Genomic DNA, 27,102 nt, shown 5'->3' on the forward strand with positions numbered 1-27,102 from the left:
AGGGAACACAAACTCCAGTGAATTCCACAGTCGATTCCACACTCTTCTCATTTTCCTTGCTCTGTAACTTCGCCCTCGGCGTCTCTGATATAACACCGCAAGCGCCGGCAAGCCACGATTTCCCACCATTTTCTCCTCCATTTAGCAGTGGACCGCGCCACAAATGATAAAAACCTCCGGGGCATGGCGGTCTCGGCTATGAAAGAGAAAGAGCAATCGTGGAATACACGAACATAACCGTCCGCCAGCTCCCTCTGCCCCCGCCTTCTCCGGGTCAGCGCGCGTCCAGGCTGAACGAGAGTGGCCGATTCGCACGCTCCGTCGCCGAGACGGCCGAGGGTCACTCACTACGTGCCGCGGCTGGCTACTTGGAGAAACGGCGGCTGCAGGCAAGCAAGAAAACAGCTAACTGCGTCACACGCCTTAGTGCAGAACGGGAGCGAGAGGAGGACACGGTCCTGACCACGGCGCAACGAAAAAGTAGAAGAGAATAAGAAGGAACGAAAGAAAACTCAAAGAAAAACAGAGAAGAAAAGAGGAGGGTGAAATTAAAAAAAGAGGACGTGGAAACCAAACGAACGAGCGACGTAATGAAAGAGAAAAGAAAGAAAGGAAACATAAATGAAGAAAGAAAGATTCTCAGACGGAGGCGCCCCAAACACTGCCTACGAAATGTTTACACGCACTTCGCAATCTCCAAAGGAAGCCGGCAACGCAGCACGGAATAGCGCGCAAGCAGACCAACTTCACTCTGCTCGTTGACATCACACCAGCTGAAGGGACCCACCGGCGTATGCACACACGAGCTACACTCGACGGGCACAAGCAACGTGAACTAAAAAGCGCGATCGGGGTCGAGGGTGCTCGCTTTGAGTTCGCTATACGGAGAATTAAGGCACCCTTTCGTTGCGCGGGCACAGGCAGCGCGGCGGCTTCAATAAGACTGGCAGAGCTCTTGCATCTTCCCTCCCTCACTACCCCGCTCCTCATACGCACACATCTGATATATATATATATATATATATATATATATATATATATATATATATATATATATATATATATATATATATATATATATATATATATATATTTCAAAGGATGAAGCGTGGAAAAGCCACAGACGAAGTCAACGAACAAGTAGCGCTCCGCTCCTTCTCTGCTTGGTTGGTTTGGTTTATGAGGCTGAATGTCCCAAAGCGACTTAGGCTATGGAGACTCCTTAGTGGAGGGCTCCGGAAGTTTCGACTACCTGGGATTCTTTAACGTGCACTGGCATCGTGCAGCACACGGAGGCCTTTATTTAGTCTTAAGCTTTTTAAAAAACCTGTGATACTGGCGATCCCGACAGTATACGTTTGAACAGACGTGTATCTCTTTATGACTTCTGGTTCGACAAACTCGCAGTTGGCAGTTTAAGGGGCGAATTAAAATACGATTACGTTTGTGCAGTCGTACTTCTTGACAAGGATCATGATTTTCTGGCGCACTTACTACGGCAACGGATTGACTACGACGGCATGCCCGTGTAGCACGAAATTAACAACCCACCGAGAATAGAAGCATTCAGCCTCTTTAAATATTCTCGCAATCCAAACAACATTCCCCATTTGAAAGAGTGCGTGCTGGATATGAGCAGGTGGAAGACGGGAAGCATTGGGCCGCGTTTATACGGCCCATTCCATTGAGCTTTGCATTGCAAAGGCATTACCGGCGTTGCATGCCTGCAGCTTAAGGCGATCCTCCGTGGAAATAAAACGCGGCTAGACGAATGCTTCCTAGCCCCATAACGCCACAGCTGCTGGAAAAATCTTTCGGGTAAAATGAATAGGAGAGCAGAAGCTCTAAATAAACAAAATGGCAGCCAGAAGCCAAGCAGAGGCCACTGAGCTCCGCATTAGGAAGTGTGACATACTGAAACCCGCGTGGTCCTTCCTCGCCGGCTTAGCTAACGGGGACACACAGGTAAGAGCGCAGATGGAGGCCCGACCAGATGTCTGGCACAAGCAGAATGACAGCTCTGCAGCCGCGCCGTGCCCGAGCGAAGCGTTCTAAATGGGGTGAACGGTTGTGCGCGCAGCAGCCAACAAGGTCAGGGAAGCCACCTTCGTTGACGGATCGACGCGGGCACTTTTGAAGACAAGCCGGCTTGCCGCCCCAGATGGGCTGTCACTCTTGGCCCGGACTAGCGCTTGACGTCCGCGTCGAATGCGAGTGCATGGGAGACCCAACCACCGACAAACACGTGGACTTTCCCGCGTGTAGCGGTCAGGCCCTGCCTGATAAAGCAGTTTTCGGCGAAGGTGAATCCGATAGAAACGCCGCAACCTCCGTGTATTTTCGGCCCTTCTGGAAGGAACTGCATGATTTAAACGACGTATTTACCGGGGAAGACAACACTCTGGACTAAGCCAAGATGGCCTTGTCCGACGTATTACTATGTTCTGAAGATCAAGATGTCAAAGTGGTGTAAGTCACTTTGGAGCACATTCAGATCGAAGCAGCTAAATGTGCGTTTTGGAGTAGCCGGATGGATTTTGAAGCAGGTTTCGTGGGTGCGCGTGCGTGCGTGCGGCGAAAAGAATTGCCGCGATGCCAGCGCGTCGAACCAACACCGCGCATGTAACCAGATCCGCATGTTCACGTCACTCGAAGGCATACGCCTTGCGTGACGCACTGAATGCAACGGGGGCGGAAGAGCCAGAACAGCACGGAAAACAGCTCGGATTGGACAAGCTAGGTCACGTAGTGCGCACGTCGCCTAGCAACGTGTGCGGGCGGGCGTGGCTGTGCATGAGGCACGCGGTTTCGGTCTGATGTGCCAGCACGGCCAAAACCTTGTTACACAGTGGTTTGATGATTAATTTCGAGAGGAAAAAGAAAAACGCCTTGCAATGCAATAAGCACCACTAACAACTAAAGTTTTGAATGTCTGCGCACAGCGAATTTATGGCCCGCCCTCTACAAATTGGAAACACAGTAAAACCATAATATGCTGCACGCCGGCAACGCTTTTAAAGCGAAAGCCTTTATGCCCTACCCTCACGGCGTCCGGCGTCCTGTTCCACTATAGCTGTCAATCAAATGACGCCGTAAACCGAAAAAACATCACAATTCTCCTTGTCTACCTCGAGGCCGATAGTAGCGATGACAATGAGGCTATAATTAGTGATAATGACAATGATGGCATTAGCAATGATTATGGCGGTGCATTTACTTGATAGTGATAACGAGAGCAAATATGATGCAGCAGCAACGTTTAGACTTTCGCATTTCTTCAGTGTAGATTCCACAGTGCTCTCGGATATTTTTTTTTTTTTATGACGCACCTTCGGGATGTTAATGAACGCAGTGAATATGGTGCTCAACCCGCATGCTAATTGTCGAACGAATGAAGCTAGACATAATTACGAGCGATCGCAGACGCGCAAGTAACAGCGATGTTGGTGCTCATTGCACTACACTGTACACTGGAAAGCCCAGTCTTGTTTTCGAAAGTACTGACATTTGGAGCCGGCTTTGGTGGCGAATCAATTCGAATATCTCGTAATGTAGCAGCATGCAGGAAGGTTTTAGAGTAGTCTTCCGCAATAGGCACTGCAGTTATATTAGTGCCATGACAATCTTACTTTACACGAATCTCTTGTTAGAAAGAAAAAAAAAAATGCTGAGGCTTAGCTAAGGCTAAGCCTAGTCAGATGCGAAGCATATTGGTGGCTAGGCTTGGAAATGCACGGTTTTTCCTTGGTTAAACTCGGAAATACACGGTTTTCCTTGGTTAAACTCGGCAATAGCATGACTCGCTCATCTCGAAAATACGGTAGTATAACTGCGTTACCGACACACAACGAACATGACGAGCCCCGGGCCAACGTTGATCGATTACCACTACGCGAATATGTACGCGTACCAAAAGCTCTTAGAACATCGACGTGCTGAAGGGATCAACAATTATGAATTTTCTTCACGCTCTTCATCGGTCTCTGTAGCACACCGCAGCTTTCGCTTCTCATTCCAACGGGCAGCCCTGTCTTCAGGAGGCATCTCAACCCCGTGTGTGCCGAGCAGTTGTTGTTGTTGTTGTGGCTGTAGGAAGAAGGAAAAGAAAATGCACGGGCTTGCTACTGGCTCTGTAGCTGAGCCACCTCCGCTGCCTCGTGCAGATAGAGGAGAATATAGAGAAGAAAGCAGTCGTCCACCACCAGTCGTCGTCCACCACCAGTGGTGGCGTGTGCAATGACGGCCTACAACAGATAAAAATTCGGTGCCAGGCCAGCCCCCGTCGCAAGCAGCGGTGGTCTACATGTCCCAGCCTTATCAGAGCTTGCCTAGCAGAAGCAGACGCACCACCCTTATATACCGCCGCTCTGGCATCGATGGATGGATGGAATATAGGAGCGTCCCCTTTGAAACGGGGTGGTAGCAGTAGCTATCATGCTCATTTTTCTCCCTATATCTTAATTATTGATTCATAATGGTTAACTAAACCAGCATTCTATTTATTAAATTTTGTTCCTACATTACTAACATTATGTCACTTCTCTGCTTTTAAGCCACCAATCTTCCAGTCGTTTTTTGCTAGTTTCCACCGCCGGTTTATTCACCCGGCCACTGTTATCTCTAAACTCCAGAGCTTCAGGAACAGTGATTGCGCCTGCACCAACTTCCGGATGGCTACCATTACATTCGAGTATAATATGGGCAATTGTTTCACTGGAGTTTCCACATACAGCACATGCGTCATCTCCATTGTTAAATTGCTTTTTGTAGCTGCGTGTTCTAAGGCACCCTGATCTAGCTTCAAAAAGTAGGGCACTGCCTCTTGAGTTATCAAAGAAATCTTCCTTCCTGATCTGCATTTTCCACTTTCGGTATAATTCCACACTCTGTTTATTTCCATCGAATTTATCCAATTTTTACCTTCTGTGTTTTTCACCTGTTGCTTAATGCTCTTTATTTCTCCGTCCTTGTTACTAGAATACTTACTAGTTAGTTTCCTAGTTCTTTTCCTCCATTGTGAGTCAACGCTTTTTAGGTACAGGTATTTAAATACTTTAGCTGCCCATCTGTTACTGTCCAATTTCCTCAGGCGTTCCTCATATAATATTTTACTCTGAGCTTCCCGCACTTCGAAAGATGCCCAGCCCATATCTCCCTGTACCGCATCATTTGTAGTTTTGCCGTGGGCACCTAGTGCTAATCGTCCAACGGATCTCTGATTTGTTTCTAATGTCGACCTAATGTAGATCCTTCTCTCCTCTGTCGTGACGTCACGCATCACGTGGTTCTCCTTGGTGGCGACGCCGCGCTCGACGGCGCGAGATGCAGCCCGGTCTCTCCTCTGCCGTGACGTCACACATCACGTGGTAGGTCATGAAAGGTCAGTGGTGGCGACACCGCCGCGCTCGAGGAGCTGAGGCTTAGCTCTAGTAATATGCTTCGCATAAAACAGAGAAACAAATTGAAGACACACACCTGTCCCGTACCACCGAGGTCAGTCTCCACAGTTAAACTACAGGTGTGTCACTAAGTTTTACATCATACCAACAAAGAAGCAAACTATAAGCACATTTTCTTAAAGTAGCGTATTTTTTTCCGGAACCACTACTATACTTTCATTGAACAATTAAAGACGAAACGCTCAAATATCTGCCACAGAGACTCCACGATCTAAAAAATTTGTTAGCAAGGCTTGAATCGAGACTGCGAACGAAAAAGCTCCAAGGAGGTGAAAAACGTGCAACGCAGGAAGTGATGAATTCGTCACAGGCCGCAATCAATGGGGCGAAAAGAATTCGATCGCTCCTCAATTGGATAAAAACGTAGACAAAGTGAGGACCGGCACTTTCAGAACTCGGCTTTTGCTATCCTCGTAAAACGAAGCCATTTTTCGTTTAGTTTTACGCCGAGCGAGAGAAACTAGAGCCCAGGCCACTCGTCTTTTTAAACCGCCACTATAACCGTACACGTTCCAAAAGACCCATTTATGTGAAACTTCCAACGAAACCAATGCCATATAATAAGCTACGATACAGTTGACGTCCGGGAAACGAAAAGTCGTAATGAAAAGGGAGAACTTTTCTTTTTTTATACTTTATTTTTGCAGCGGAAACCATTCCCCCTTTTAATCTCGCAAATGTCGGAGGCCTTCCAGATAGATTTCGCGGCAATTTGGCAACTTACAACACCTGCGATGTGTTCAAACGGCCACGCACGGTCGGCAGGCGGCAGCCCGCTCCTTTTACACATTCGCTGTTACGTGTTTGTTATTTCTTACTGAACTTTCCGGAAAAGGTCCTACAGTGTTTTCGGCGCCCAATTTGGGAGATATCCCGGCATTATACATAATGGTCTTTCCTGCTGGGGCTTCCCAGAACTAATAAAACGGTCGCAAAAAAAAAAAAAAAAAAAAGAAGAAGAAGAATAAAATAAGGACGACTGCTGAAGAGCGCGTAGACGGTAACTGCACTTATTTGGGAGATCAAACTCTGACCGAATTTGTTCTTTTTATTTTACACAATTCAGCGAACCTCTAAAGGAGGACATGGAGCTGAGAAAGTGTTCGTGAGAACGGCACACAAAGTTGACTCAGCAATATTAGAAGTCACGAAGCATACACAGCGTTGAAGAGCCACAAGCACTTTGTTAGCCATCCTCTGTGCGATTATACTCACACCGTTAATAATTTAAATAGGAACTAGCCGATATATGCATCCCTCCCCTAAACGCAAGAAAAAATGTGGAAAGAAAAAAAAAATGTCAAAAGCTGCGAGAAACAACTTTCATGTAGCCTTTATTTGCATCGAAAAAAAAAATAATAAAGCCACGACACATATATGCATCTTTTTTTTTATGCTTGATTGTTCACATACATCATGTAAACGCCCCAATTAGCTACGTTACTAAAACTGCCTGACAGGTATTTTGCTGCCATGTCCACGAATTTGCCCAAATATATAAAAAAAAAAAAAACACCCATTCCTCTAGCTCCCGAAAATGCAGCACAATTCGAAGCTTAAAATGGTATGCCCAGCTCAATGTGCCAAAAAGCTGCAAGCAAGACCAAAATCCTGCATAACGACAGCGCATTAAAGTACTGCATGAGCAACGGAGTTCACACGCACACGCAGCACTTGAGTACCCGCGTACGTACGACGCCCACACAATCTGGATTCACGTTACAGGCACACCGCATAAATGACACGGCGCGAGTGAACGGACGCAAGGGTCAACAGACGGCAGAGCACGGTAGACAGCCGTACGCCCCACTTTTCCGGCCTTCGACGCCAAGCGGGAGGTCTCCGTGAAGCTCACTGCTAACGGCGCTTTTCCGAAAGCAGATGAAACAGGAACGGACTCGTGATGTATTTTTCTTTGTTCGCAGATTCCGCGAACGCTGCGGGAGAACTTAAGAGCGGGATACAACATATGTGAGAAGTGAAACCAAATAAAGCTACAAACAAAATACAAACCACATCGACACATCCGACAGCACTTGGGTATATAATGAAATAAGAAATGACAACTATACCAGATGAAAAGGTACGTAATGAGCGCTCTAAATAGTTGTAATCAACGGCGAAACTTCATTCACGTATTGATCGCAGTTGACCCGCGTACTAAATGAGGTTATCGTTAAACTTTACCTTTCCTTAGTTTCGTAACCAAACAAATAAAAAATGTTCCCAGATTTCTTTTCAGTTATAGCGCACATAAACCCGCCGCGGCGGTTCAGTGATTAAGACGCTCAGCTACTGATTCAGAGTGCTCGGGTTCGAACCCGACCACGGCGGCCGCATTTTATGGTGACAACACTCAAATAATAAATTGGTTTACAAGAAATGAAAGGCGCAGCGCCTGCCACGCTTTCTCAACCAAGCTTGGGTCCTGGGGAACTCACCTTTGGCTTGAAAGAGCGAAAAAGACGGTGGAGAGTAGCATAAAGCTAGTAATACCGAAACTTGGGGAAAATACTGGCGGAACACAGGTAGAAGCGCCTAGTACGGAACGGCCTAAAGGCTGAGTACACACCCCGAAAGAGGTGGCCGCGGGGGAGTAGGGGCACTGAACAGTGTTAAAGCACTTAGTAATGCCCTGAAAGCGACCGGCACAAGAAGAGGTGCTGGAACGGCGCGAAAACCGACCTCGGAAACGGTTAATAGCCGGCGAACAATTCGCCAAGTGATCTCGTGGGAAGCATCCTCTGTAGCATGCAATGACCTCCAGCACGAGGCGGACAGAAGCATGATGCAACGGATGGCAGTAAAGCGAACTTAACGCTGATCAATGTACCTTCCAACATGCACTGTCGAGCGAAAATCGGGGAAGAGTATCCATCAGTGTGTACCAGATTAAAGTCTGGCCACTTGCCGAGTACCTTGGAGTAGTGATGAACGCTGCGAAATCTACCTCTCAAGTGCCTTACTTAGAGTCGGGGTGGGGCAACTGGGCTTGGGGGACGGGGAACCTGAAAAGCGGATTCATGAAGGGCACCTCTCTCAGACGCCGGAAGCTCGGCAAACGCTTTGTGGTGGTGGAATGATCTAAGGGCCGAGGGCCGCACATTCGGCTAAGAGCGAGTGCTCGCCCTCTACGGAGGCCCGAAAGGGAGCTCGAGTCGAATTGTGTGTCAGTCAAAATCCTACGCTGCCTAAATTCCTCTCCAATTTCCTATAACCCCATCCTTACTCCTACTTTCCCTTACTCTACAACCGATACCTTCCACTACTTCCCAGGGGAGATACGTGGGGTCTCCCCGGGCCCACTTCCTCGGCTATGGGTGGCTTTAGTAGCATTCCCCCCTTCCATTTAATAACTTCCAATAAAAAACATTTGTCCATTTGGACCTGTTAATTTATATCTCCGATTCCGGAACTTTCTCTACCCGTTATACATATGTGGCACGGGAGGAGTCTGTCTATGGACTCCAACATACTAACTGCGGTCACCTGAGCCGCGCCGTAAAGGAGGGAAGGAAAGTGGAGGTGTAAACGGAGAGCGAAAGAGGTGCCGCAGTGGAGGGCTGCAGAATAATTTCGAACACCTGCGGACCTTTGGGGGTGGCTGCTCCTAGTCCTACGGGGGCTGCGAATAGTAGCTCGCCCGCCACCGGCGGTTGTACGTGTTGTAGACCGTCATTGCACCCGCCACCGCTTCGGTGGCGGACGACAGCTGTTGCGACGCGCGTCTTCTTCTCCTGCTCTTCCTTTTCTTTCTCCGGTATTTTCTCCTTTGTCCACAAGCTTAGGCGGCGGAGTTGGTTCAGCTACATAGCCCGTAACAGGATCGTGCATTTTATTTTCCTTCTTCCTACATAAATATGGTGAGGAAACCATAAAAGAAAGTAGAATAATAAGCCTCTCCCCGTTCCTTCTTACTACATATATATTCTATGCTGAGACATGCAAAAGTAAAGAAAAATAAAGAGCCTCTGCCCGAGCCACTAAGTATCCAATTGAAATAAAAATGCATAGGCATTTCTCCAATAATTTTGCATTGAAGAAAAATAAAATAAAAAATAATATGTAAAAATATCTACAGTCGCAACATCATCTTTAACATGCACTGACATCGCCCAGCGCACGGACGCCTCTCAGTTTCGCCTCCATCGAAACGCAGCCGCCAGCGGTCGGAAAAGAACCATGGTGAACCATGGAAAAGACATCTAACCATGGTGACACCGCGGCGGGGCAAGAAAGGCTAATTAATGCTGGTTCCGTTTCGGTTCGCTTTATGGGGTTTACCGTCCCAAAGCTACCCAGGCTATGAGAGACGGCGTAGTGGAGGGCTCCAGAAATTTCGGAAACCTGGGGACCTTCAACGTGCACTGACATCGCACAGCACACGGCCGCCTTGCTTTTTGCCTCCATCGAAAAGCAGCCGTCGTGTCTCGGATTCTATCCCGCATCCTTGGGCACAGCAGTCGAGCGCCCTAATCACTGCAGCACCCCCTGCAAAGCCACGAGTCCGTGTGCAGTACGATATCAGGGCACGTTCAAGGTTCCTAGGTGGTCGAAAGTATCCCAGAGCCCTCACTACGGCACCTCCTTCTCTCACTTCTTTCGATCTCAACTTTCTCCATTCCATTACGGCGCGGTTCAGGCGCCTATGGAGATGTGTAACAGATATTGCTCTTTTCCTTTCCTATAACAAATTTGCATTTATATAGTGCAAATAGCGATACGAGCGCTGACTTACAACCGTTTATTTCTTGCCTTCGAGTCTTCCTGGCTGTTCTTTTCCGTTTCATGCTGCTGTTTCGTGAGCGTGCATATGTATATATATATATATATATATATATATATATATATGCCACGTGTATATATATATATATATATATATATATATATATATATATATATATATATATATATATATATATATATATATATATATATATATACACGTGGCATCAGAAAGGAATAAATTACAGCTAGATCCGCGCTCACATCATTGTGGGTTCGCGCTGTCATCATGTGTTGACGGAGACAAGTTTGCTATTGTTACGATAGATCCGTAATTATATAGTTCTTCCAAAATTGCGATAAATAAAGCGAGCTGGAGCATTTTATTTATCTGCATTATTTTGTGTGATTTGTGTGCGGCTAATGCTTTTTTTCCCTGAAAGCTTTTTTCATATAACGCAGATATAATCAGGTACAAATATATTTATAGTCTAGTATGCTGCAAGGGCCTAACGAATGACGAGTCACAAACGTACACGCCAGGGAAACTGTATACCTAAAATAGCTCTCTGGCGCCTGAGAAATGAGACTCTTTAAGGCTGGTGCCCCCGGCGCCTCGAGGAAAAACTCCGTTCGTTACGGTAGTTTACTTCGTCGCAGTCACGAACTTGGAAAGTGAGAGCGGCCCACCGAAAACCCTGGGAAAAATGGAGGGTAAAGTGCTAGCCACTGCAGCGGGGGAAGGGGAACGGGGATTCGGAATGTGAGAAATTCGGATAAAACTCGAAATCAAAAGCAGACAACCGAAAAGTGGTTATTTATTTCTCCATGCATATGTACAAGCACATAAGTCATTCTTTAGCGAAGCACACTGAATAGAGTAATTTTGTCACAAGGCATTACAAAGTAGCCTGTCCATAGGCCAAAAGAATACAATATTCAAGCACATAAGTTTACGGCTGGTATACTGAACGCAGCTCTCGCAAAAAAAAAAAAAAAAAAAAAGTTTAACGTTAGCTGAAGTTTTTGTGGCGATCGTTTCGTGCACATCATTTTTATGCACAAACTTTAAGGTTTTCCTCGCTCCCGATATTTTCACCGAAATCCATTGCCTGAATTGTTGCAGCAATCGCACGAATCCTTCATGGCGAGCCAATCAACGAAACGAGGAAGCGACATTGGCCTCCTAATTGTTTAGGGAAAGCAGCTTGTCAACCGTTGCATGTTTCCGACATTGTGAGAAGCGTGTACACAACCTATCATTATCGACCGTCCAGGCATGAAGGAAAAGTCATCAAGGCTATCACACCATCGGAGCGACAAATAATGTGCGCACGATCCGAAACCAGAGAAACTTCGATACGCCACACGGCGTTTCGAAATTGAACGCCGACACTGCCCCGTAACTAAACAAGCTGGCCGTTATATCCCATTGCTCAAAGCGTTCAACGGCCTAACAAACCTGCTATCATCTCTGGCGCCGCTGCACAATCCAACAAACAGCGGGCGATTCCCGGAAAACACAAAAACAGTGCCGTGCTAACTGCGCGCGCGCCACCGAAAAGCACCAGCTCTACCGGGTTTACCCGCACGAACACAGGCGCAAAATTGCGTGTCCGCGCAGCATACGTGCGCTATAGCGACGACGGGAAAACTACGTAGAAAGCAAGCGCAACCCCGTTCACGTCCCGCGTCGAAAGCCGGCACAGGCGGCATCACGTACCGAATCACCCGCGCCAGAGTGGCACAGGCAGCAGCGAAAGCTACTCAGCTAATCTCAATCTTATGCAGGACGTGCCGGGCTCCGTACGCCTCATACAAAGTAGCCAGATGCGGCCGTTTCCGCCTTCGCTTCAGCCCGCGCGGTCACTTTCAACACAACTTTCAACTCATTCCCTCCCTCTATCTTATCGCTAACCCCAATGCAAACTGTTGGCGTTTTCCCTGGAGACATGGCGTTCCCTGCGAGAAGAAAAAAAAGGATAGAAAGCTAGAAAGATAGAAGTCAACGACGCCAGGGCAGGACCTGTCTGGTGGCTGAAGCGCCGCTCCCGTCCCTCTAATCAAGCCCGGAAAATTCACACAAACCGAGAAACCCGGCATGCGCGCGCGCGGGTGGCAATACGTAGCTAAACTATCGATAGATAAGCTAGCGAGCTTCCGCGAATGATGCGATCGATAGGGGTCAATCGGTGGAGCCGGCCTCCAATGTCGAGCCACAGAGCATCCGCGACATCGGGCCAGATTTCGCACGGAACGCTCCCGCTGAGAACACGGCGAGAAAGCCTGAAAACGGAAGCACAAAGCGCAGGTCACAAGGAACAGCACTGGTACGCGGGTAGCGGCTTTTTTTATCTGCAAAATACAGAGCGCGCGAAAACCAGAAAACGATGTATCTTGCATGGACGCACCAAAAGCGACCGAGGTGTGACCGTCTTTCGGAAACAGTCCGTGTGCTGTACAGATAATTCTACGCTTAACAAGCTCGGACACAAAACACGACTAAAATAAATAACGAAATGCGGACCACTAATGAAATAAACTAATGCTGAGCGAATGAATGTATTAATTCAATACCAGTGTGTGTGTATACTGCCTCTTATAAGCACGAAACCTGGGGTGTCGTAATTCTTGAACACACCTAGGTGGCGCAGTGATTAGAGCACTCGACTACTGTACACAAGGATGCCGGGATCGAATCCTGGCGTCGGCGGCCGCTTTTCGATGGAGGCGAAAAGTAAGGCGCCCGCGTGCTGTGCGATGTCAGTGCACGTTAAAGTACCCCAGGTGGCCGAAATTTCCGGAGTCCTCCACTAAGGCGTCTCTCATATCTTGAGTCGCGTTGGGACGGTAAACCCTACAAACAAACAAACAAACAAACCATTTTGCAGTTGGTTCTGGCCTTGACTGTCAATGAACTTTCACCTTTCAGCCATACACTAAGGTCATTTGAAAGTCTAACGATGTTCGTGTCATGGAAATCCACTCCAAAAACGATCACTGCTTCAGCCCTAAGCGGCAGCCACACTCGAAGCAAATTGACATCAATGAAAACGTGACGTTGAAAACATCGCAATCTGCCTTCCGTTCTACATATAGTTTACGTAGCTCCGTACTAATTCACTCCAAGACCGGGAAGAGGAAATTGTCGGCCACTGGGTCAACACTGTCTCCGAGCGAGCTTCCTAGAACACGAAATCACTTTTGATCGCGCAGCGGTGGCCTTCGAGGGAGGAGATAATTCGTTTAGCGCGCGCCACTTGAGACTTTCGCCGTCGACTTAACCGAGTTAGGGCAGCAGCGACGTTGTTTGTACTCAACGACAGAACGAAGACGAACACGTGTGGACGCACGGGCCCGGCTCACCAATCGGCCGACTGATTTACAGGCTTATATGTTGTTACTTCCATACCTCGCGGTGGAAAGAGCGAAGCCTTTCTTTCTTTTTCTTCCGGCGGTGTTTAAACAACGTACGCTTAAGGAGGCTAACCCGCAAATGATTTAGAGAACGGCGAGACACGACTGGATTAAAAGAGTGATTTGTCAGGAAAGTTAGCGAGACCTATTTTCTAGGCGAAGAGCGCGGAACAGAAAAGTACGCGAGAGAGCGCTTTTTAATTACCCTCTTCAAACAGCTCCGCCAGAAAGATCTCGTATCGTAGTGTATGAGCAATGAAATTAATTAGTGAACGTGCCAGTGCAGTCGCCTAAAGTTTTCTTTTCGATTACGCATGATTTATATTCATTAATAATAATAGAATGATAAACGAAAGGTAACAGAGGCGTGCACGTTGAGAATAACAGGCAGGAACACAAATTCAAAACTTTTAAGTGCACAACCTAACTAATCAGCATATATTGACAATTCAAGCAAAACGCTCTAACCCAGACGAAAATAGAGTAAATGACAAACACATTTTAGAAATCGTCCTAAATTATCTGGGTTTTAAATGAAATTTACTACTATATATTATATTCGCTTAGGGTAACAAACAAGGATTCCAAGAGAAGGAAAGCGTAGCAGGGGGCGGCAGAAAGTAGTGTGGGCTAGCTGATGAGGTTAAGAAGTTCGCAGGGGTCAAGTGGATGCAGCTAGCACAGAACCGGGTTATTGGAGAAAGGTGGGAGAGGCCTTCGCCCTGCAGTGGGTATAGTCAGGCTTATGATGATGATCATGATGATCATGATGATGACTAATAACAACAAGAAACTGAATTCCGCTTGTAGACAAATGCCAAGAATCGAAACACCAGAGTAATCATTTAAGTATGCAATGAGATTGAACTGTGGTACGCCACGAAGACTGACGATACTTGAAAGATAGACATTCATGACTACACATAACTAATGCTTCCTTATAGTTTTTACCGCAGTGCGTTCTGTTTGTTTTGTTTCTCGCCAAAATAGTAAAGGAGATCGACGAACGATGCTAAAGAGATGCTAAAGCACCCAGTGTCTTGCATATTCATCGCATACAGAAAGCATAGCGCTATGGTTTCTGTGTGACAATGAACCAAAACGCCCAAACATTTTTTCTTCTGATATTCATCTCATCTTCTAAACCTTTCCGTACTTAATATCGGCCTTAAAAAAAAATGAATAATGTACTTTAGAATTAAAAACAAGGAGATACTTTCATACATCAGAGTCGAAAGTTGACGAACATGTTTAACATTTAAAATAGTTAACTTCACAGAATGCTTACAGTTGTGAATTGTAACTATATTCGCGTTTAAAATATTTACGTTGTATCGTGCTATCAACAGCTTGAATAACAAACCTACGATGTGTTTTTTTTTTTTTTTTGTTATTTAGAGTTAAACAAGCTACACTCGCAATGTCATCACGTAGTTTACGACTGATCAATTAAAAACAAAATTCCCACTGAAACAGAAACACCCGGACAGTGCATCAGATGTGATAACATTTTGAAAATGATGGCACTTGACCGTGAAACGGGGTCACTGGTTATAAACCTTTTGTTTGGAGCCGAATTGGTGGACAGTGATTATTTCCGCACACCTCCAATGGTCTTTATAAAACTTACTTAAGTATCTTGCTAGAACGAAGCAGAATAAGACTCCTGAAAAGAGTTCCTCTAGCCAATGGCGTCTACAAATTTTCATGACGCATAATTTTTCATGACGGCGAATTAACCGCACAAAAACGGGAAGCAGATTAAAAAGAATTAGCTATGGCAAAAGCGAATCAACCATGCCCTAATGAGAACAAGGTCGACTCCGTTCAAGGGCACCTGCCCTTCACGAGTTGTATCTCACTATGCTTTATCTGCCAAAGAAAATATCAGATATCACGCCAAGGCTTGGTTCTGGAAGCAGATTGCTAAGGCGAACAGGAATGTGACCTCCACACAAAGATAGCTCTGACACGCGACTGTCAAGACGACTGGGTCCCAGTGATCCGCGAGAAGCTGGTTGGGCAAGTATCGACTGAAAGAAAACATGAAACTACGACGCGTGGTTCAAGGACTCTCTTTGTACGCCACATTTATTCACGAAACGGAGAACCGCTGAGTTAGATAAATATACTTCCAAAATTTGCAGAGCTCAGTTGCGATGGCCTCTAAAAAATTTGGAGCATTTTGCTCCTCGGTTAATCAACAATCCTTAATCTGTGCCTCTGCCGTCTCACACATGATCATTAGCATACAGAAGTAAGTTACGAGATTATGTGGAAGACCATCCGAGATGGATGTGAAGCCCTGCTTGAACCAAGCCGTACTGATGTGCCTTCTTGGCCTAAATGTAGTGAGCGTATGTCTGACTGCGGACTCGAAGAGTCCGAGGTACGACCCTCGTTTCAACCTTCCATATCAAAGGAGCTGTGCCCGAGTGGACAACTCCTACCAACTGCCAACTCGGTTACGTCACGTGGTCTCGTGACGTCACACAACCTGCCGCCGACCAATCAGTGACAAGACAAATCATCTGCCAACTGTACTACTTCCCACAGACTGCTCGCGATTCTTTGCTCACATAGCAGACAACGACAACGCCGAAAAAAATAAATTTAGAAGACGGCGGTTCGCGGCTGAAACTTCATACTTAGTAGAGAGATAATTTTAGCGCGTTTGCGCAGTGTCTATTTTTTTCCCTACTGCGCAATCAAGGCCATCAACATCAAATTCCAACCGATTTCTCAATATGGATTGCATCATGCAACATTATCAGAAATATTGAACGCCAAAAAAAAAAAAAAAAGGTAAATAATGCACTTGAAAACTTACTGAGTTGGCTTTCCCGCAGTGTTTGCGTGTAAAATAGTGTGCCATATGTTTCTTATGCATGAAACGAAGACGCCGTTTGGGTATTCGATAATGTAGAAAATGTTAACCGATTTCGATGACGATGCCACGCGCAACGAGACCGTTATAAAGAATTTGCAATGCGGGAAAGCCATCCCAACGAGCTTTTCAACGCCTATTCTTGGTGTTCAGCATTTTAGACACCACTCAAAATTAAGAAAACTTAGAGCCTAAGCTTATTTATATACTGACAGTCTAGCGATATATTATTTCTTCCTTAATCAACTTATTTTTAGTTCATTGATCATACAGTTAGTCACTGAAACGCGACCACGCACATGCCGCACTATTCTACTTTTAAACGGCATCAGCCTTTAAAACTGGTTTACCACTTTGTGCCGGCCTCGACAGGCCCTAAATTAAAGTCCCTATAAACATTGTAGGCAGTTCCCTTTAGCTAGAAACACGACCTTGGCTAGCCAATAACTGCAGCTAAACTTTCAGAGGTAAAATATCTCGCTTTGTTCGTTCATGGGCGCTGTTCGTGTCTGTCTTGACTATACATATATGCCTAATTCCGTCTTGCAGTGCAATCCACATGCACGGATCGCATTGAAGTATATCAGGAGAAAATCTGAATTTTGTCTCTCTCTCTCTCTCTCTCTCTCTCACACACACACACACACACACACACACACACACACACACACACACACACACACACACACACACACACACACACACACACACACACACACACACACACACACACACACACACACACACACACACACACACACACACACACACACACACACACACACACACACACACACACACACACACACACACACACACACACACACACACACACACACACACACACACACACACACACACACACACACACACACACACACACACACACACACACACACACACACACACACACACACACACACACACACACACACACACACACACACACACACACACACACACACACACACACACACACACACACACACACACACACACACACACACACACACACACACACACACACACACACACACACACACACACACACACACACACACACACACACACACACACACACACACACACACACACACACACACACACACACACACACACACACACACACACACACACAAATTCTCGCAGCCGCATCACAGCTCATTAACGCCAAGGATAGAAATTACGCCGTCGGGCTGATCATGACACTGTCCGAACAGTGTCCCTTCGTCCCTTCGAGCATCCGTCCCTTCGAGATGCTTCTTCTAATTGAATAACGCAAAATGTCTATTAATTATCAGCCAAGTTTCTAGGTAGCTTGATCCATAACTACAGCGCAAAGGACGGGACAGAGATGAAGGAGGGACACCACACAGCGCTGTGTGGTGTACCTCCATCTCTGTCCTGTATTTTGCGCTGTAGCTATGGATCATCGAAAACACCCACTCGCCCAACAACTGCTTCTGTAAGTAGCTTGACCACTTCACGGACCACGCCAATGTTCCAAGCATGGAGCGTGTTTTCCTGCAATGACTCCATGATGAGCTATACGGCGACAGCACGCACGTTCAGTGCTTCGTTTTTCAATGTCTAACGGTTATCGACACCAAATGAAACGTGAAAAAAAAAAAATTAGGTACTTAAGGGAAATGGTTTACGGGACGGTCGTTCCGAGACCATTGAGAGGCGTAAAGCGCCGATACATGCGATATTTGATGAATGTAAGTTCGCTGTTGTAAGAACATCACTTCGTGCAGAAAGTGACGCAAGCTTCAAAACAAAAGCATCCTTGAAATACTAAAACATTCTCGCCTAAGCAAGGCTTAAAGTTATAAGAGCATGTGATTACAAGAAAATATCGCTTGTGCTCAAACGTGAGGATGAAAGCAAAATAAGCAACAAAATAACTGATATGACGTTATGATTACAATGCAGTCAGGGACTATGCATATTCAACCAGTGGTTCAACAGAGCTACAATTGCCGGATACGAGAAGTGGACAATGGACAACCACACCGCCAACATCTGCGAATACCTAAGCGCAACTGGACTTCACTCCTTCTTTTAACTTTCTATCTCCTGCATCCCATTCCCCCTTTCTCAACGTATGCCTTGTAGCAAACTTTTCGAGAAAAAAAAATAAAAAAAAAAAATTCCTCCGCGAGCATAGTGCCCGCGAGTGCCGAAGACGAAGCCAGCAAGCGCCGTTTTCATAAGACTCCGCTAGATAGCGCCACCAACCGAAGCGCGAATAAAAAAAAAAAGAAAAAAAGAACGAGAAGCGAACTGCGGAAAAGCCACCCGCGCAGGCCTACGCAAGGTCATGAGTCACGCGAACTGCTCCGCCGAGAATCCAGGCACGTAGCGCGCTGCGTGTCCACTCTCACTTGGCTCGTTGAAGCGTACCGCGACCGGCACTGAACGGTTTCGCTCGGAGGCGCCAAGAGGTGCAAGGCCCGACATTCGGCAGCTACTTCTGTGCACACTGCAGGCTCGTAGCCAGAAAAACAGAATAAACCGCAGGAGAGGTGAATGACACGTTATTATGATTCGTGCCTTGCCATTTCCCTATCGACCAGATGCGTCCATATTTCTAATGAATTGAAGTGAAGCGACGGTTCAAATGCCAGCTGCATAGTTCGTAGGCATCACTTAACGCGGAAAGCTAATAGAGTTGTGGAGTGCTTTTAAGGCGAGAGTATTTCCAGGGACCATAGCGAAAGCCTTTCTAGGCTCGTGGAACGAAAACCCGTGCGCGAGAGTTGTGCGCGAGATGTGCGTGGGATCTGTAAGCTGGTGTGTCACTTATGAATCACCCTGATGACGTCAGCACTGTGTCACGCCCGTGATCATGAAACGCATATTATAATTCTCCTTGTCTACCGTGAGGATGGTAGTAGCGACGACAATGACGCTTCAATTAGTGACATTGACAATGATGACAGTAGCGATGGCAATGACGGTGCATTTAGTTTATAAGGGTAATGAGTAAATGTGATGCACCGTGCGCAGCAGCAACACTCCGGCTTTCCCATTTCTGCAGCGTAGATTTCACAGTGCTCTTGGAATTTTTTCGGACAAAGATCCAGGCGTCCAGTTAGACGTGAGCCGTGGCCACGTGGCAAAATATGTCGCACGAGAACTTGCCGTCGCAGTGTTGACAAACATAAAAAAACGCTACACTTAGGTTCAATTAAGGAAGTGTCTAAAGGTAATTCCGACGTACCCATTCGTTTCTAGGTAGAGGTAAGGCGGACGTCGATATAGGCCCATGGATATATTCAGCTACAGTTACATCCAACGCATGCCCGCATTCAGCTTGCTACCGTGCCTGACGCTCCGCCAGGAGCTTTTAAGAAGGGTTCACCCATTCTAGCATATAGCTGCATTCCCACAATGACGCATATCACGTGACTGCTGCGGCGAGTGCAGCAGTCACGCACGCATGTTGTATGCAAGCGACTGCAGCAGGTGACGTGACAGCTTATTTCGCATCGCACTAAACTGTCACCTTGGTCTCCTCGTCGTCCTATCATTTACTGCGCTGTCTTCAATCCTGTGCCGACCTCCGAAGTTCGAGCATCGACACAACACGCACACTGCCGTGCAGACTGCAGAGCACCCGTTTGTAATAGGTGTAATCCGTATGAAATGCTATGCTAGTTATTCCTTAGATGTAGACGGGGGGAGTAGCATGTTTCCAATTCAATCCTTCCTTTAGATTCTACCATACGGCCATGGCAAAAGCATGCGTAATCTACTAGAGACGTAAGCTGGTACAGCGGCGATCGACCAGCAGGCCGGCGAGCTTGGCGAAGGTGCGCTGCACCGCAATACATGAATGTACAGCTAGAAAGCCAGAAGCACGACTGATCCGCTTTCGTACGGACAGCAATGTTGTTTGGGTATTTAAGGGAAGACATTGGAGGATACAAAAATCAAATGCTAGAATGAAGACGGAGCGGTGAAGGATGGATGGGTGGATGTTAGGAGCGTCTCTTTTAGTCATAGTCATCACCATGCACAACCTTTTCCTTTTTATGCTTTTTACTTAGAGAGTGCGTCAATTTCGACAACTTTCCTTTCTGTGTCGGATTATCTTCAAAACACCCGTGTTTAATTTCGATTTAGCTCCCATGTGTCCCCTCCCTGCTATTTATCCACCAAAGTGATGCCACACAGCGTCATCTTGTGGTGGGCAAAAAATAAAGTTCCGGGCCTCCACAGTCCCACGCTAGGAGCCGCACGCCGTTTCTAGCGCCGTGCTGTGATTTTTTTCTGCGCGAAACAACGTCTTCGTAGTAAACACGAGCGCTTTTAAACATTAATGCAACAAGTATAGCTGCATCATGCGTAGCATACTGATGCACAAACCGCGTGAATTCGGCACCGGTGAGCCTTAGAGAGCTGCTATTGGAAGTTGACGTGGTGTCCGTTTTCAGCGGTCGCTTATATAGCTAATTCGGACGAAAAGCAGTTGGCGTATTTGAAGTAGAAGTAGTTGGCACCGAAGTGTAAGCGCATATATTTCGGCCAGTGTGTACAAAGGGGAAAATATGGCTAAAGCTAGCCACCGCGCGCGCAACTCAATTGTGCAATTTGTGCAACTCAATTGAATTTGCCTAGGTTGTTACGATGAAAACATGCCGTTGTATCCGTGGTGCCGAACCTATTCGTACGCCTTCCAAAACTGACGTACCCGGGGAAAAAAAAAGTACCAGGTCCGTCCGACGTATGTTTACCACAGCATTCAATTAAACTGCTTTCTTTCTTTGGAGTCACTTTTCTAGGATAGCGAACGTATAATCTTCATGGCCTGGTAAATTGCCAAAGGCGATGTTTGTTTTAGTGGAAGGGATTACGCTACTTCGCATATATATATATATATATATATTTTCGAGGAACACTTCAGCTCCGCCTTAAGGATATAATGCGATAGCGCTAATGGGTTCCTTCAGCAGTCCGGGTCCTCTTTGCATATCTCTTCGCAGACACCGGAAGATTTTTTTTCAATTTATTTAGGAAGACACACGCAAGGCCTCCTTTTTAATCAAGCCCGAAGGGCGTGCATCGATGACCGAGGGCAATAAAGTAAAAAGGAGCACCGATGACCGATGGGTACTGCACCCAACTCGCGACCGAAGGGTCATAGGTTCGAATCCTTGTCTAATACCGCCAAAGTTTTCTTTCCAGCACAATTAATTTACATTTTTACATGCCGTAATAAATATAGAGCCATGTTGTGACCCTACCATTTATTAAGCGTTTTAATCAATTTCAACACCTGCGATGTCACGACCCCTACGACAAATCGGGGTCTTCTCGACATAATGACGATGCCGGCCGGATCATCGGTTGAACGGGACCTTCAACGTTTTCGCATGTCTAATGACGACAACGTGGACTTCTAGACACAAACTCTCAGTCGTAGTACAGCGCATGCGTGCACTTACCAGCTGTCGAGAAGGGGCACGGTTCATAGAAGTACTTCGCTCGAGGACTCAGGCACCTGGAACACAACAAAGGAAACGATGTATCTCCACAAAGGTAGGAAACACATTTGTTCTCAGGCATGAGCCCGAAATATAGACCTTGCGACTCATCGAAAGAAAGAAAGAAAGAAAGAAAGAAAGAAAGAAAGAAAGAAAGAAAGAAAGAAAGAAAGAAAGAAAGAAAGAAAGAAAGAAAGAAAGAAAGAAAGAAAGAAAGAACGAAAGAAAGAAAGAAAGAAAGAAAGAAAGAAAGAAAGAAAGAAAGAAAGAAAGAAAGAAAGAAAGAAAGAAAGAAAGAAAGAAAGAAAGAAAGAAAGAAAGAAAGAAAGAAAGAAAGAAAGAAAGGAAGAATATTTGCACGCCTGTTCAGACAACCTAACCCTTTCTAGACGACTTTCCAGCTCTCGCGGCCTTGGCTATTAGCATAGTGATCGCGCTCTAGACAGGAATGAGTCCTAATATAATTCAAGCCCCTTTTATGGCACTGCGCTGGCTAGCGCGCTGTTCCAAAGCTCTAAGCTGCGCTTTCTTTTCGGCAAGATGCCCACTGCCGTAAAGGTCGGACAAATTAGCAGAAAGAAAAAAAAAGCTTTCCTGTCCCCACCATCAGGTCCTCCATATATTTTCTGTTTCTCAAATTAGAGAAACTCCAACGACAGCAAAAATTTTCAGCGAAACTTTTTTTTTATCTTTCTTCAGTGGCGGTGCCCAGACGCGACGTGGGCCGCGGCGGCGAACATTCACCGGGTTGTTCTTATTGCTCTTTTCACTGCCTCATCATGTTTTAACGCACGACGCCAAAAAGAAAAAAAAAAGAAGAAAAGTACACGGACGACGCGTGCGCACGTTGACGGTAATGGCTTTCCACGCGAGGCCATTCTTTCTTTAGCACGTCTCGCGAGCGCTTCTTTTCCCAGGCCCAGGGCTTTTGCTTCAACGTCCTCCTTTTTTCCCCCTTCACATATTATCTTCTTCTTCACCGCCCTCTCTGCCTTTTTCTTTTTTTTTTTCCCCTCTGGGTGATTTGCCATTCCGCGTTCCGCCACCTGGCTCACATGCTCGGCGGCACTACAGTGCCACTCAGTACAGCGTAAGAACGGCATCGTTTACATGGCTACCTGCTGCACCAGCTTCAAAAGCACAATGTCAAAATCCTGCACTTGTGACTGCGCGCCGACATAGTCCGCCATAGAGCCTAGGCTTCCAAAACGATGGCAGCGTAATACCGAAACAACCAGCCGTAGTCACCCAGAGAATCACAACGTAATGACGGGGACTGATGAAGCGAGGTCACTGCCCGCCGCGAGCTCGTCTGGACCAACTGCTCTCCAAGCGTTGCTTCATGCACAAGGTACGTTCTTACCCCGATAATAACAAAAAAAAAAAGAAAAAACGTATCGCAGATCGTCACCAGCTGGAGGAATGCAGATCACGCGTTCCGAGCTGCTTGAATGAGCGCTTGCGTCACTCGGTTCGGACGTTACGACACACGCAAGCCGCTAGTCACAAGCAGGACTAGACCTTGTAAGCCCGGTGCTAGAGAGCATTTGCAGCGCTCAGCGGGTACAACTGCCCGAATTTCCAGGCCGGCCAGCGAAGAGGCACTTCACTGCGCAGCACGCACTGCTCTTCAACAACTGCCACCTTGTGCTTTGCCACCGCGCGCCTGCGATAGAGCCCAGTGACTGCGCAACCTGGCGCGACTTGGACGTCAGCTTGCAGGCTAACGTGTGTCTAGGAACAAGACGATGTCGCCAGTGGCGCAAGCGGGAACGTATGGCCGGCTGCTGTCTAAATACTCGTTCTGCGAACCAAAGGAAAAATGTAGTCCCTTCCCATCTTGCTCCCCCGTCGCTTTACCGGAGTATAAAACGCAAAACCCACAGGCAATTTGGGGAGAAGCTGCAACTCAGGGAACAACAAAGCGCGAAACAAGCAATATACTGCGCCCTCTCCACCTCCTGCCCATTACTTTTTTTTTTTTTTTTAAAGGTTTCCCAACTTGGTAAACTATGCCAGACGTGTTCGCTCTGTTCCTGCTGCTTCCGCTTCTACCGGGTCACTAAGCTCAGTGCGCCAGCCGAGGTCCCAGTGCGATCAAAATGCGACAGATGCTTGAATTTCCCAACGCTTTAATCTGTCTGACGAGTGCCTCCGACCGGTGCGTCGTCAGCGCGGTTGCGCCAGCGACCGACCAAGCTAAGCCAATTAAGAACCGCGCGGCTTTATAGAGGGTAATATCTTTCAAGCTTTCGCAATCTCAAAGACGGCTAACCTTCGCTGTCAAACTGTCACGACAAAAAAAAAAAAAAAATAATAATAATAAACGCGAATATACACGGTCCCCTAGAGAAACTTGCGTGTCGCGTTCAACTGAAATAACTTCGGCAGGACAGCAGAAAAAATATTTTCCATTTTCTTTACCTTTTATTTTTTTAAGGTACTGCCGACCACCCGAACTCGCCGAATGAAACGAAAGAATGCTACAGCTGACGTCAAGAAAGAGAGTACCAAAGGCGTGTACACAAAGAAAAGGGCAGTAGAGCCGTCGCCACAAAACCTGCGTACATTTTTATTAACCCGGCGCGGAACGAATGAATCGCGCGCGCTACGCCGCAGAACATTGGAGTACTGCGGCAAAAACATCCCTCTTCACGTGAGGAGGGCGCGTAACCTTGCGCGCACTGGGCATCGCGCTATCACTGGGATTCGGGAAGAGGCGGCGACCGACCGGCAGGGATTCACCTCACATACGTCGTCCGCGCTAGGATGCACAAGATGGTTGGTCGCCACCTACGGCGATAACTGGACGCCATTGGTTCGAGGCGGGCATTATTTGAGAAACTTTCCTCGCTCAGTCTATGAATTAAAAGCAACTTGAGTACATTACACACGGATGGCAAACTACACAATATTGAACTACCGCGTCCGTTAATTAAGAGCATATTTGAGTGGATGACAGCGAGGGAGAGAGACACGCACAATAGCCAATTAAATAAAACCTACATGCTCGTGTCCAGGTTTGAATTTCCGTCCACCTATACACGCCAGCGGAAAGATATCCCAGCTCAGCAAACGCTGTCCGTTGCACGCGCCACTTACAGTCCGCTTCCAGAGCACATTGCGTAATATGCATCTAGACAATCAAGGCATTTATCAACTGCTGCTCCACTTCCTCCTCCCCTTATAAGCGTGCCATACCTTATCACCCCGAAAGCGCTCGGGTCAATGGTATTCCACTACCACCTGGACCTCCTGTTAGCTATCACGCCCGAACCGACCGGCACACCACTGAGAAATGGCGTCTGCAAGACCGTTCCACCTTGGCACATACACGATAAACTTTATAGAACTATATAGAGAAACTATATACGAGAAGGCCGAAGCGGCAGACTCTCTCGAAAGGGTCTGAAACATAGAGTCGATAAGGTCAAGTTGCCTCGTCTCCACACACACAGGAGGCTGCGCAGCCTTTACACACCGGTACTCTTGGGCCTCCTCCTCTCTTGCTCGCACGCACAAACACGGATCCCAAAGTGGCGTTCAAGCGTGCCGATCGGGAGCCAGCGGATCACGTTCGTGCCTAATCGCGAGCGGAGTAAACAAAGGCGAAGCCAACTCCAGCCAGCGCAGTGGTCGGTAATTAACGAGGGAGAAACTCGAACAAGAGGAGCCCAAGGTAGAGCGAGACGAGCGAAGAAAAGGAGACGCCACTCTTCTACAAGTCCGGGGCCAACTGCGGGCCTCCAGACACGAGGGGGCGTGGGAGGCGTGTAGGATGGTGCTGGACGTGATTCATTAATTCGGGCCCACTCCATTAGTGCCTCTTCCGGGGAGCGCCTTTATAAGCGAAGCATACGTCTCAATGAGAGCCAACGAGACGGGGCACAACGCGACGAGATAAAAACAAAATCGAAACAACAACAACCTAGCTGATCGAACAAAACACAACCTAGCTGGCCAGTCAGGCTCTACGGCCCGGTATATAGCTCGGCTCGACGGAACGAACGACGCCGAGCAACAGCCGTTGCCCAGGAGACCAAATAGCCCAATCACGAGGCCAATAGGCAGAGACCGAAGGACATGCTCCAGCGCCTCCACGAGCGCAGCTGCTCCAGTTTTGCTTTTTTATCGTACGCGGCGTTGATATCACTCCGCTCGTTCGTGCCATAAATAGCAAACGCGCACACAGGCTGGCGACAGCGACTCAGCTTCTAAGGCTTGCTTATACATATAGCCGGCTGCCGCTTTAGAGCGCTGTCGAACAATTAGGGCGTATGGTATTATGGCATAGGGTGCGAGATGCATGGGCGTAATAAAAACGCCACGGACAGTCAACAAATATTTTTCTTGCTGCTAACCAACCATTTAACGATACTGAATTTGATGTTTAGCTGATCTAATCAAGCATTCGAGTGTGTTCGCGTATTATTTTCACACTGACAGCTATTTATAGTAAATATTTGCAATACAACAGGATTAGTCACGGGACTCGTGACGTTGTGGGTGACGTTATATGACGTTATATTAGCAGGGAGGACATTTACGCACGCTGAATTATTCACGACGTTGCCATTCGTTTGGCTAAAAAAAAAAAAAAAAAGGAATACCAACACTGAAAAGCTGTAGTGGTAGCAACGTTTTCGCTGTGGCCCGCGTCTTGCTGAGTACGGGTAAGCAACGGTGATTTCTTTATCTTTAATTTATTATAGAGTTTCTACAAAAGGGAAACTCTTGGATAAAATAATTTCGATAATTATCGTGTTAAAATATCCCCACACAGTGATTAAGGTAAGAAAAGCGAAAATTCACCAAAGTAAGGGTCCAAAGGAAATTACTAAAGAAAAACGTTATCAATAGAAACAGAAAAATGAAAAGCAAGTGGTATAAACTAAAACAACATCGCGAACCCGATTTATAGGCATGGAAAAACCCGACGCTGAGGAAAATGAACATTACAAAAAAAAAATGACTGTGATGCGAAGATATCCACTTGCATTTTATAGCAAACTCATGTAAGACAAAAAAAATAAAATAAAATAACTCGTTCACACCTTATTATATTGCATCGCGAACAAGGCCTAGCAAAAGGTGTACCCTTTATTTGTAGGTAATAAAACAC

General features: G+C 46.8%; 1 protein-coding gene across 2 annotated transcripts in view; it reads right to left on the reverse strand.

The window, feature by feature from the left end:
• The window catches only part of LOC146208651 (uncharacterized), a 295,550-nt gene that overhangs the window by 153,625 nt on the left and 114,823 nt on the right, over positions 1–27,102 (reverse strand). For both annotated transcript variants that reach the window (XM_084595733.1, XM_084595723.1), the window contains exon 5: positions 21,942–21,997. In XM_084595733.1, coding sequence (XP_084451859.1) covers positions 21,942–21,997 — 56 coding nt within the window. The remainder of the gene's footprint in view (positions 1–21,941; positions 21,998–27,102) is intronic.

The sequence above is a fragment of the Amblyomma maculatum genome, chromosome 1 (genome assembly GCF_055883805.1).
Source record: "Amblyomma maculatum isolate TAMU_Amacu chromosome 1, ASM5588380v1, whole genome shotgun sequence".
NCBI classification, from domain to species: Eukaryota; Metazoa; Arthropoda; class Arachnida; order Ixodida; family Ixodidae; genus Amblyomma; species Amblyomma maculatum.